This window comes from Chrysemys picta, chromosome 7 (assembly GCF_011386835.1).
Source record: "Chrysemys picta bellii isolate R12L10 chromosome 7, ASM1138683v2, whole genome shotgun sequence".
NCBI classification, from domain to species: Eukaryota; Metazoa; Chordata; order Testudines; family Emydidae; genus Chrysemys; species Chrysemys picta.
This window is the reverse complement of record NC_088797.1, coordinates 42,419,378-42,432,937: the sequence shown is the minus strand read 5'-3', so window position 1 is coordinate 42,432,937 and position 13,560 is coordinate 42,419,378. Positions and strand designations below refer to the sequence as shown.

General features: G+C 43.7%; 2 protein-coding genes across 7 annotated transcripts in view; one reads left to right on the top strand and one right to left on the bottom strand.

The window, feature by feature from the left end:
* Positions 1-13,560, bottom strand: part of CENPP (centromere protein P) — a 328,523-nt gene that overhangs the window by 154,061 nt on the left and 160,902 nt on the right. The window lies entirely within an intron of this gene.
* Positions 1-13,560, top strand: part of ASPN (asporin) — a 41,306-nt gene that overhangs the window by 6,287 nt on the left and 21,459 nt on the right. For both annotated transcript variants that reach the window (XM_024099975.3, XM_005309340.4), the window contains 2 exons: positions 4,311-4,572; positions 7,847-7,959. In XM_024099975.3, coding sequence (XP_023955743.1) covers positions 4,335-4,572; positions 7,847-7,959 — 351 coding nt within the window. In that variant the 5' untranslated portion in view covers positions 4,311-4,334. The remainder of the gene's footprint in view (positions 1-4,310; positions 4,573-7,846; positions 7,960-13,560) is intronic.

Here is a 13,560-nt window from a genome sequence, read left to right as displayed (position 1 = left end):
AGAAACGCTTCCACTTGGCCAGATAGATGGACCTAGTAGAGGGCTTTCTGCTACCCAAGAGCACGTGCTGCACCGAGCCATGTGACCCAGTAAACCGAGACCCATGCGTGCTGTCGAGATCGGGAAGCTTTGGAGGCCCTGGATGATGGTCGCCATGGACTGGATGCGGGCCTGCGGTAGGCACGCCTGGGCGAGATTTGAATCCAGAACTGCTCTGAGGAAGTCTATTCTTTGGGTCAGCTGCAAAGTGGACTTTTGGACAGTGAACAGCAGGCCCAGCTGTCTGAACAAGCTCATGGTAAATGGAACATGAGATTGCACCTGGAGCTCGGAGCAGCCCCGAATGAGCCAGTCGTCGAGGTACGGAAATACTTGGATCCGATGTCGACGGAGCGAGGCAGCTACAACAGCCATAAACTTTGTAAATACCCTTGGTGCCGTGGATAGGCCGAAGGGGAGGACGGTGAACCGGAAGTGTCGTTGATTGACCACAAAGGAAAGGAAGCGCCTGTGAGGTGGGTAGATGCTATGTGGAAGTACGTGTCCTTCATGTCGAGGGCAGCGTACCAGTCTCTAGGATCCAGGGAAGGAATAATGGTCCCCAAGGAAACCATGCGGAACTTCAACTTTACCATGAATTTGTTGAGTCCGCGCAGGTCCAGAATGGGCCGTAGCCCCCCTTTTGCCTTGGGGATTAGGAAGTAGCGGGAGTAAAACCCCCTGCCCCTCAGTTCCCTTGGAACCTCCTCTATAGCTCTGATAGCCAGAAGCATCTGTACCTCCTGTGGAAGGAGTTGCTCGTGAGAGGGGTCCCTGAAGAGGGACAGGGAGGATGGGAAGTGGGGGACAAAGCAAATTGAAGTCGGTATCCACTTTCCACCATGCGTAGGACCCAGCAGTCTGACGTTATGCGGGACCACGCAGGGAGGAAATAGGAGAGGCTGTTGGTAAAAGGTGGGACAGGATCCGGAAAGGAGACTGGTGCTCCGCCCTCGGGCGCACCTTCAAAAGTTTTGCTTGGGCCCCACCGATGGTTTGGGGGGACCCTGGTTCTGGCCAGTCTGAGGACCAGATGGCCTCCTCCGACCACCGCGGCTTTGTCTTCTGGAGAAGTCCCGTCTCGGCTGGGGGTTAGGGTAGGTGCGCTGCGGTTGGGGTCGGAAGGGCCTACGTTGCATCACTGGGATATGCATGCCCAATGAGCGCATGATGGCCCGGTTGTCCTTCAGACTCTGGAGTCAGTTTTTTCTGAAAATAGCCCCTGGCCATCAAAGGGCAGGTCCTGAATTGTTTGCTGCAGCTCCGGTGGAAGACCGGACACCTGCAGCCACGAGGCTAGAGTCCTAGCCGCCGAGTCTGCCGCATCTATTGAGGCCTGCAAGGATGTCCTGGCTTTCTTGCCCTCCTCCAGCAAGACCCCAAACTCCTCCCTGGACTCCTGAGGAACCAGCTCTTTAAACTTCCCCATCAAGTTCCAGGTATTATAGTTATACCGACTCAAGAGGGCCTGCTGGTTAGCCACCCTGAGTTGTAGGCCACCAGTCGAATAGATCTTGTGCCCGAATAGATCCAGGCATCTAGCGTCCTTGGATTTAGGCGCGGGAGCTTGTTGACCGTGTCTTTCCCTCTCATTAACAGACTGTACAACGAGGGAGCACGGTTGGGGGTGAATGTACAAGTACTCGTAGTCTTTGGAGCGGATCAAGTACTTTCTCTCCACCCCCTTGGCAGTGGGAGGAATAGACGCCGGAAATGGCCAGATTGTATTGGCATTAGCCTGGATGGTCCGAATAAATGGCAAGGCTATATGCACGGGGGCATCAGCAGATAAAATGTCCACCACAGGATCTCGACCTCCACCACCTCCTCCACCTGGAGGTTCATGTTTTGGGCCACCCTACGAAGCAAGTCTTGGTGCCCATGGAGGTCTATAGGTGGTGGGCCAGAGGAGGACGTGCCCACCACCGCCTCATCAGGTGAGGACGAGGAGGATACGCCCGGGACTAATGGGTCCTGTGGCAAGTCCTGCTGAGGGGGGGAGGGGGGAGTCCGGCTGCCCTAGGTCCTCCATGCTAGGGGCATGGGCCTGAGCTGTGGGTAGGGCCATTGCCTCCGAGCCCCCTGGGGGAGGGCGACTGACAGTGGCCTCTGGAACCCGGGGTTCCGAGTGGGCAGAACGAGAAGCTCCCGATGGGACACCTTGGGCTTGATGGTATGCCCAAGGGGTCCAAAAGGACCATTGTGGGGATCCCTGAGCAGGATCCTGACCCTCGTCGTGCCATTGGCTAGCTCTGTCCGCATCTTGGTCATGGACGTGGTAGCCACTCTCCGCTTGGGACGACCTCAAGTTGGGTAGGGAAGGTCAAGGTGGCGCCGATCGCTCATGCTGCGTAGCACTGTCATGCGTTGTTGGCCCGCGCCACGGAGATGGAGAGCGGCGCCGTGGTCTTGAGCGGTACCGTGACCTGGACCGGGACCAACAGTCGTATCGGTGCCGGGAGGCAGATCTGGACCTCAAAGAAAATCTACGGGCGGAGCGGCGCCAGGAACGACTCTGAGGAGACCGGCGCCGGGATCGGTACCGGGAGCTGGACCAGTACCGGGAAGGAGATCTTGAGGTGGAGTGGCCCCGCGAGTACGACCGGCACCGAGATCGGTGCCAGGACTGCGAGCGGTGCCGTGGCGGAGACCAGCGCCTGGATAGGGACAGTGACGTGGACCAGGACCGAGATCAGTGCCGACCCTTCTCGCTCTGCGATGGAGGGCGCATCCTGGAGGGCTTGCCTATCGATGGAACAGCCCACACCAGCGGTACTGAAGGTTGTGATGGTCCCAGCTCAGTGAGCGCGATCAGGTCATGAGAAGTGGAGAAAGTCTCCAGGGTGGAAGGCAGGCCGAGCTCGACCACGGTGCGCACCGGGGAGCTTATGTGCACCGGACTCAATGGCGCCGGAGTTGGAGCCTTTGCAGGGCGGCACGGGATGCTGCTCCAAGGGGGGTATTGGCAGTGCCAGCAACTGTACAGGAGCAGCAGGTTGCTTGTGCTGCTTCTTGGTTCCTGGAGACAGCGAGCGGTGCCACGCTGGTAGCGGTGCCGGAGATGTCCGGTGTCGGGAGTCTTTGCCGGTGCCGGGTCGATCTGGCGCCAGAGGCGTGCTTCGCACCGACGGCGCTGGGCCGAGGATGCCCAGCTAAGTGCTGCTTCCATGAGGAACTGCTTCAAATGAAAGTCTCGCTCCTTTTTTGTCCGAGGCTTGAATGCCTTACAAATGCTGCACTTATCTGGTTGATGGGATTCCTCCAGGCACTTCAGACAAGAGTCGTGGGCGGTCTCCCATAGGCATCGGCTTGAGGCAGGCCGAGCAGGGTTTGAAACCCGGAGACCTAGGCATGGACCCGGGTACTGGGAAGGAGGAAAGGGGAGAAGCCCCTTACCTCCAATTACTATATGCACTAACTACCAAAACTAAACTACTAATAACTATACTATAACTACTATCTACAGGTATAAACGAGCAAAGAGCTAGGGAAGTGGAGATCAGCTATGCCGCGCTCCACAGTTCCAACGACCGTCATGGGCGGTAAAGAAGAAACTGAGGGGGCGCTGGGTCGGCCGGGGCATATATCCGGCGCCATAAGGGCGCCTCAGCCAACCCACCGAGTGTTGCTAGGGTAAAAATCTTCCGACGATCGTGCACGCGGCGCACGCACACCTAATTGGAATCGGTATGAGCAAGCACTCAAAGAAGAATCTTTAGATCTGAATACCTAAGACAGGAGGCAAGTTGATCCTGAGTTTGAGAACTTACAACTGTAGATTTTTCCCCACCTCAAATTTGAGCACATGATCAGAGAATGTTCTGATGGATGCATTTTATACCTAATATAAATATTTCCCATCCTTCTAACTGTAATAGGAACAGTAAATCTGTTTAAAATATACTGCATTTTAATGCTAACAGCCATCAGATGATTAATAAACTGGGATCATATCCTAAAAACTTGTAACAAGTTTTGCTACAAAACTCACATACAATATGTGTCTCATAAGTCTAGAGCCCACTGTACTACACTTAAACCCTATTTCAGTGCATTATCAAGTGACCTTTTAATTGAGCTCAATAAACTCCTTCACTGTTGCATAAGCATCAACTATTCTGCAACTTCATTCTTATTCTTTGTAAGAATCATTTTTGGCTATGGCCAAAGAGTGTTACAAGAGATTAATTAAACTAGAAGTATGAAGAAGTTATTTGCAGTTCTACATTCTCTAACTTTGGCTATATTTTGTTCTTTCCCCCCACCCCCAGATTAGTTATTCTCCGTGAGAAGACATGAAAGAATATATGTTGCTTCTCTTCTTGGGTTTGTGCTCTGCTAAACATTTCATTGGCCTTTCACACTTTACATTAAAGCATATGATGCTGCAAGATATGGAAGATGAAAATGACGATGATAATTCTTTATTTCCAACTAGAAGACCAATTCCTCCACAAGTTCCTTTTGACATATTTCCAGTATGTCCCTTTGGATGTCAGTGTTATATGAGAGTTGTCCACTGCTCTGACCTTGGTAAGAATAAATCTGCATGTCTGTTTATCATGGGAATTATTCTTTGGAAAAATTTTAAAGAACGTGAATTCTGCACTTCCATGAATTATGAACTTATGAAACAAATCATGTTTTGAGGGATAAAATAGTATTCATTTTCAAGGAGACTAATTTTTTACTACTAGATTGTTTCAGTCAGATTTCCAAAGGATATCATCTATGAAATTCTCTCCCTGAGGCCTTGTCTACACACACAGCTTATACCGATTTGTTCACACCAGTTTAGAAACTGATGTAATTAAAATCAGTGCAACCTCCTTGTGTGAGGGTTGACTTGTATCAATGTAGTTGAAGTTGGTAAGCAATTTAGACTACATAAAACTCATTTCCTTAATTATAAAATGCTATTTTATTTAGACAAAGATTTGCTTTCCCATCTGTAAACAAGATTATTTCAATCCAACGATGAGAGAATAATGCCCACAAAACATAAGAACTCTTATGTTCCTAAAATTTTCAGACACACATTCTGCCTTCACATATTTCCTTTATTTCAATTGAAATTGTGCCAAAGTATATGAGGACAGAATATGACCTGTATCAAATGTTCAATGTCTTGTATTTGTATTAGACAAGTCCCTACACCTCTCTCCCGTAAAAGTTTATATCTAAAAAGTATTTGATTTGCGGAGTGGTAGATCACATGAGAACAGAAAAGGATGACAAGAGACAAAGAAGCCACAAATCAGCCACAAGGAAATTATGATGCAAGAACATGGAAAGAATATCATTTTTTTGTTTAGGTTAAGACTGAATAGCATAACCATAATGATGACATTTTGACCAAAGGAAAATATGTTAATAACACTAAGATTCATAGATATATAATATAGTACATAAGGATCACAGTCTCTAAAATGAATGACCATAGTCTCTATCTGTGTAAGTCTTTGTTGTTAGGATTTACATAATTCAAGGATACCAATGGGTTGTTTTAACCTGAGTTTATAACAAAATTGGGCATTCTTAAAGAAAAAGTTTTTTTTTTAAAATCCCCCCTCCCCATTCCCTCCACTGACTCCTTTTCCTCTCCCTTGTTACCCTCACCCCTCTATCATTTCCACCAGCTCTGCCTACTCTTCCGCTTTCCATCCTGATCTGCCCACTCCTCCTGCCAACACAAATCCTCCCACATCCAGATCCCTCTCCTTATCTCTGGTGACATTTGCCTCACCCATGGACCTCCCTCCATTCTCACCCTCTCCACCTCCTACACCCATCTCTGCCAGGACATCTGCTCTTCTCATGCCACAATTCTCAACCTATTTTTATGGATGTTTTCCTCATTATCTGAACAAAATAAACAACTTTTGCAATCTGTAACAGGGTAATTGTGGTTGGGGGCCCTGTTACAGGTTGCAAAACTGTTTTATTAAATTCAAACATTTAGAAAAGATCCATAAACAAGATTTTATATTTAAAATAATTATACATTTGTCAATTATGGCACATGTCATTAAAAACAGGCCATTTGGAACCAGGTAGTAGGGAGAGCTCTTGTGGAATGCCACAACCTTTATTTCAGCCCTTTCCATATTAATTACACCTTCCTCCCCCAGAACAAGTACAGCTGTCTGGACTCTACTGTAGGACTGCTGTACCCTCTTCTTCCCCACTGCCTTCCTGAGGCCATGGTCTGAACTCTCTCCTATCTGGAATCTCCTGTCAGTTCCTGCTTAGTTTCCCATCCTTCCCTGATAGGCCTTTCTCCAGACCCTGGATGGGAGGAAGTGGGGACAGAGGAACAGAGGGTCCAGAGCTGCAAGCAACAGCCTTTGTCTCATATAATATATGTGCAATGGGATGGAGGCCAAACCAGGTCTGACAGTGAGCTTTCTATAGAGGATAAGATTATATTTCTTATTGCATGCTGTTGTTCTAAACTTCCATTTTATGTTTAATAAAGAAGTATATATCGCTCAAGTTAATTTAAATTATTTTGGGATTCAAACTCAAGTTTAAAAAGGCACAATTAGAAATCCTCAGAATTTGCCTATTCATGACAGTTAGCAACCAAAGCTGAAGACAATAAGATCATTAACTGGAGCAGCAAAAAACAAAACTAAACCCTGAACTCAGGTATTTCCAAATACAAAAAGTGGGACTGATCCGATTTTTAAATGTGTTCTTTTTTTAAATGATAAATCTAAACATCCAAAGTGAAATTCATTGCAATGCAGAAGGCCCATGAAAAATCCCTCCACACCCCACTTTACTTCTCCTCAATGTAACTTCCACTCTGTATTTAATGTCATATCTACTAATTTTACTGACAAATAGTAGTTTTTACTCCTCTTAATTCTGAAGAACACAAAGTACTATGGAAGAACACACCAGATTCAATTCTGCCTTATAAATCAATAGTTAACAAAGAGAAATAAAGACCACTTTTGAATTTCAAATCAAAGGTAGAGATTATATACTAATCGTTGTTTAAAAATCAGATTTTGACTTGTAAACTGATCCTACATAATATGGATCCACTGAATTATTGAATCCCATGAAGCCACTTTATTGTAACTTTTCTAACCAGAACCATTTAGTTTAACAAGCAAACAGGATGTGTACATTTTATTTTGAGTAACCCTAACAAACTATTTTTTACTGAAAGTGAAAGTCAAGATAAATCTGGTTATTTTAAAATGTCCTGTATAGAAAGGTACCAGCATGGGAGTCAAGAGAGCTGGGCTCTATTCTAACTCAGTGTGACCTCTGTTTCACAGTTTACCCACGTGTGAAACGGAGAAAAAATGCTTATCTGTTTTTCTAAAATGCTTTGAGATCTATGAATTAGAAATGTGTTTAAGTATTATTGTTTACTTTTTGTTCTTTATGAAGCTTGGATGTTGAAAATAGACTAGTCAGTTTAACTTTTTATTTTATACAGTCAGTTCGTACTCATTTTCACTTTCTGGTGCCTACACTTTAACAGGATGCTACAAACTTTTGGGAAAATGACAGATGAATTTTATTCTTTTAAAAAGAAACTGTTTCAATGGTATACTGAAAAAAATGGAATTGTGGGCTGATGTTGAGCTTTGTATAAAAATATGAATTTTTTTTAAAAGCTAAAATTATAAGCTAAACTGACCTAACAACATATATATTCAATGCAGAGCTAAAAACCACATATTTACATTCTCATTGTGTTGTCCTACTTAGCAGTTAATGGTTTACTGTATATCAACATAATAGGTATTTATATATATTTTTGTTTATCATTAACACTAAATAGGTTTGACTTCAATACCAAGCAATATTCCACCTGATACTCGCATGATAGACCTTCAAAACAACAAAATTAAAGAGGTCAAGGAAAATGATCTCAAAGGACTCACATCACTTTATGTAAGTTTGTTATTTTCTGATTCAGTCATATTTAGGCAACTCTGAGATTTTATTTATTTATATAAATTATGTCCTTCCTTCTACAATAATTTAGATGAATTAGAATAAAATATTTTGATGTCTTCAACTCTGGGTGCGTACACGTTACAGACTGCAATCTTGTCAGTTTACATGGAGCTCACAACATCCAGACACATGCCATGGGCAGGGAAAATACATTTAAGCTTTTAAGTACCCAGAGAGAAATTTCTCTCAGTTTTAACTGACTATAAGACAAATTTCCCACTCTCCCCATCTAAGAACTGTAACCAACAGCCATAAACTTAATCCCACATGTGAAGCAGATGTCAGGGAGGAATTTTCAAAAGCACTCACCTAACTCTGCTTCCATTGAAGTGAATGGTAAAACTCCTATTAACTTCAAATGAAACAATGTAAGGCCAACACTGAGCTCCTTTGAAAATCCTGTCTGCCTTATTAATTCTTTAAGATATAGGCAAGCATACTAAATTAAAATAATATGAAAATGATTAAAAATTATGATGAGAAAATTACACTTTAAAACTAGAATATATCAATGTGACAGGATTGTACCTGATACTGCCTTCCAGCAGTGCAAGCAAAATAGGATGGGCTGGGGTGACTGGGAGGTCTAGATCAGGAAAATCTGTTATAAACAACTATCGTAAACAAAAATAACAATCACATGCTTTTTGCAAAATCCCTATTTCACAAATATTTGAGATTTTTTCCCCATATCTTCTATCTCCTCACAGATCATGCAGCATATCTTGGTTTCTTTAATAGTCTCTTAATTCAGTTTTTAGATGTAACAGACAGCCATCATACACAAAAAGAAAAGAAAAGAACAAATCCACACGTCAAGTCAAAATGAAAGTCAAGTCAAGTCAAAGTCAACTGACCAACATAGAGTACCTTAAAAAGAGACCCCCCAATTTCATGGTAATAAATACAGGATAGATAGGTTTGACTGATGGAAAAAATCCTTTCCAATAGCACTTGGTTTCTCAACAACAAATGAAAGTTTAGCAAATCTAATTTACTCCACAGTCTATCAGTAGAGCTTTTACTTATTGTGGATTCACGGGTAGTAGAGAAAATAGGTATTATACAATCTTAGTGTAATCAGTATGAACTTTACAGGAAGTTAACGAAGAACATACTATTTTTTTATTTAAGTGAACACTAACTGATACTAACCTCCAGTGTCAGAACACAGAGATAAATCAGGAGCCATTACTAAGGCTGCGAGTCTGTCACAGAAGTCATGGATTCCATGACTTTCTGGGACCTCTGCAGCTGCAGCTGCCGGCGTGGCTGACCCCAGGGCCGCCCAAGCAGCTGCTGGGGCAGATCCCAGGGTGAGACGTCCAGGAGGCTGCTAGGGAGGCCCCGGGGCTGACTGCTGGAGCAAACCCTGAGGCCAGCTGCTCCAGCTGCTGTTGGGGCAGCCCCGGGGGCAGCTGCACTGACTGCTGCTGGAGCAGTCCCGGGGCTGCCCGAATAGTGACCAGTGCCACTGGCCCGGGAGCTGCTGGAGCAGCAGTGGTCCCTGACCGCCCCCACCCCCTGCCACCAAAGCGGCCAGCCATCAGTCCCCGGGGTTCCCCAGAGCAGGGGTCCCCGGGGGCCCCAGGAACTGCTAAGTTTTTGTCAGGGATATTTATAGTAAAAGTCATAGACAGATCACGGGCTGTGAATATTTGTTTATTGACCATGACCTGTCCATGACTTTTACTAAAAATCCCCATGACTAAATCTTAGCCTTACTAAACATCTCTAGTTGTGCACTAGTTGAAAGCTCAATCTCTTGATAATAAAGAAGATTTGGTTTTTCAGGTCAGTTCACCTGAGACCATTTAGCAAGACCTACAGAGTTCTTATCAAGAACAAAGTTTTCTTCATGCCACTTGTCAGAGCACTAGTTTCTTTAGCAAAGCCACAAATGGCAGCAAATGATACTTTAAAAGCAGAATTTCCTACCAAATCCCTCAATCTATTTCCTTATTTTGACAGGGAAAAGATCAAGTCTGATTTTCTCATAATTACTATGAAGTGACAATGTGACATTCTGTACCTTGGGGGAGTGCCTTGTAACCCCTATATCCCTCATTTATATATAATTGTGATCTTGCATATAAAGCAGGCCATGTGAGGTATCATGAGAAAGGTTATGATCTTCTGAAAGTCATTTCTCTATCCATATATGTGTATCATCAATGCATATGAAATTATAAGAATTGTGTTATATGGTTATCACTAAAACATGCTGTAAGTTGGGGAATCAGACAGATATTAGCTCCCCAGAGAAGGCAGCAAGGAAAGTAACCAATGCACGGGCAGGGTGTCAAACAACCCATCAACAACCATTGTCCAACAAGAGAGTTACAATGCAATGACTCACCTGCATGAGGCCACACAAGGGGAATAGCTCAACCTTGCCTGGAGACTAAACAATGCCCACCAGACATGCCTGTAATTGTATTCCCCAAGCACATAGGACTGAGGGTATAAACAGGGCCCCCATGCTTGGCCTTTTTCCTGCCCCCACCTATGCTGCAAGCAACCAAGACACTCAGAAGAAGACTGAAGACTCCAGCAGGAGGCTGGCCCAGGTTTAAGGGACAAACCTGTATATTAAGGACTGCAATATCCAGTGGGGTGAAAAAAACTGCTTCATCTCAATGTTGCCCAGTCTAATAGGGTTGAGAGTTTAGACTGCGTGCTTGTATTTTATTTTATTTTGGTAACTGACTGACTTTTTGCCTATCACTTATAATCTATGTTTTGTAGTCAATAAATTTATTTAACTTTTTATCTTTACCAGGGAGTTTGCTTGAAGTGTTTGGTAATCTGCTCAAGTTTGCAGAGGCTAGTGTATATCCACTTTCCATTGATGAAGTGGTGAACCAATTAATAAATGTGCACTGCTCAATATGAGCAGTGCAAGATGGCATATTCCTGAGGTACAGTGCTGGGAGCTGGGGGACACTAAACTAGGAGGAGTGGTAGATACGCTGAAGGGTAGGGATAGGATACAGAGGGACCTAGACAAATTAGAGGATTGGGCCAAAAGAAACCTGATGAGGTTCAACAAGGACAAGTGCAGAGTCCTGCACTTAGGACGGAAGAATCCCATTCACTGTTACAGACTAGGGACCGAATGGCTAGGAAGCAGTTCTGCAGAAAAGGACCTAGGGGTTACAGTGGATGAGAAGTTGGATATGAGTCAACAGTGTGCCCTTGGTGCCAAGAAGGCTAACGGCATTTTGGGCTGTATAAGTAGGGGCATTGCCAGCAGATCGAGGGACATGATCATTCCCCTCTATTCGACATTGGTAAGGCCTCATCTGGAGTAGTGTCTCCAGTTTTGGGCCCCACACTACAAGAAGGACGTGGAAAAATTGGAAAGAGTCCAGCGGAGGGCAACAAAAATGATTAGTTTCAGAGTAGCAGCCGTGTTAGTCTGTATCCGCAAAAAGAAGAACAGGAGTACTTGTGGCACCTTAGAGACTAACAAATTTATTAGAGCATAAGCTTATGCTCTAATAAAAATGATTAGGGGGCTGAAGCACATGACTTATGAGGAGAGGCTGAGGGAACTGGGATTGTTTAAGTCTGTAGAAGAGAAGAATAAGGGGGGATTTGATAGCTGCTTTCAACTATCTGAAAGGGGGTTCCAAAGAGGATGGATCTAGACTATTCTAAGTGATACCTGATGACAGAACAAGGAGTAATGGTCTCAAGTTGCAGTGGGGGAGGTTTAGGTTGGATATTAGGAAAAACTTTTTCACTAGGAGGGTGGTGAAGCACTGGAATGGGTTACCTAGGGAGGTGGTGGAATCTCCTTCCTTAGAGGTTTTTAAGGTCAGGCTTGACAAAGCCCTGGCCGGGATGATTTAGTTGGGAATTGGTCCTGCTTTGAGCAGGGGGTTGGACTAGATGACCTCCTGAGGTCCCTTCCAACCCGGATATTCTATGATTTGGCTCTGGTGCCTTTCTCTGTGTGATTCATGAGTGGCTCTGGGAGCATTCATGCAATCTAGCTGGGTGTGGGTCTCCACATGTGGTTTCACAGAGCAATAAACGCACCTGGAGGGGTTTAATGCTGGTCACTAGCAAGGCATAAGCAAAGAGAGAGTTAAGGGGGCACAGCCGTCCCACAGTCCCAGGCTGCACCCCGGGGATCCCGTAACAGATAGTAACAACATTTCATCAGTACTCTCTGAAGCAGTGGAAAGTAGAAACATGAACAGTCAAGACACTGAAATATAGAAGTATATAATCTGACGTGCAAAATAATCTCAAGTAACACAATGTATTGATCACACTCTGTCACATGGCAGGACCTCAACTAGTGAGGCAATGATTTCTAGAAGAGCACAGAGAAAGCAAGATTAAGAGACCTGTCCAAAGGAGGGATATTTTGTTTAAATTAACAGAAAAATAATTTTAAGTACATCAGAGTTCAAAGATAATGGAAAATAAGACAAATGAAATGTTTTTGTTGTTATATACAATTTACTCATTCCTTTTCATTCTGGCTGGGCAGATTTTCATTAATAAACCATTTTGAATACATCAACCTCCTCTCCGGGAGCAGTACTGAGACAGAGACAATTAGAAGTCTTGAAAAGAACTGAGATCATGACAGTGGGGAGAAAATATTTTATTCCTCCTCTTTACCATAATTCCTAATTTTCCCATATTATACCTCATACAACTTATTTACTTGCTCTTTTTTCAGTTCTTGCAAGGTGCTGAGCACATTCAACATCCTTTCACTAAAACATGAGTAGAGGACTCTCAGTACATCACAAGATTTAACCTTCAAATCTCTATAACATACTGCCTATTTCCCTCTTTGTTTGACTTTCCACAATACGCCCACCATCCTTTCTCCACATTCACCCAAGGCACTTTTTGTCTCCCACAATAATCATGGGGAATTGAAAGGTGGTGTTGAAAGATAGCAATTTAAGTTGGGATATTTGTTTTATAAAAAATGAAAAATTAACATAAAAGAACAAAACAAATCTAGATGGAGACAGTCTGCCAGTCCAAGATGTGGGCGCAGCACTTTTTGATGCCAATTGGAAAACAAATCTAACTCTTTCCTCATTACTTGGCCTTCCCAACTATATTTAGCTGTAGTGGCTTATGGTCTTCAAAAATGTGACTACAGCATCACTGGTATGTTATGTTTGAAACAATGAATATAGAAAAAAGCAGAAATCATACAATTTATCCCCATCAGTAGACATGTCATTTTGCTTACTACACTGAACAGTAAACAATCAGCAAAAGGAGAAAAATATTTATTGCACAGCTTGCTTTAACAATCATGAGAATATGAGATTAGCTTCTCTCTCACAATCACTCACCTTTGGTGCGTCCCAAGAGCACTTTTCTCTTACTTCTTGTGGAAGCTTCAAGTTCTAGGTACATTTTTTGAGTAATTCAATTTTTATGGATTTTATGATTAAGTAAAACATACAACATGCAAGATGTTTTTAAACAAAAGCTATTTGAAATATGCATTTATGCATTCAATTATTATTAAACAAGTTATCATTTCCA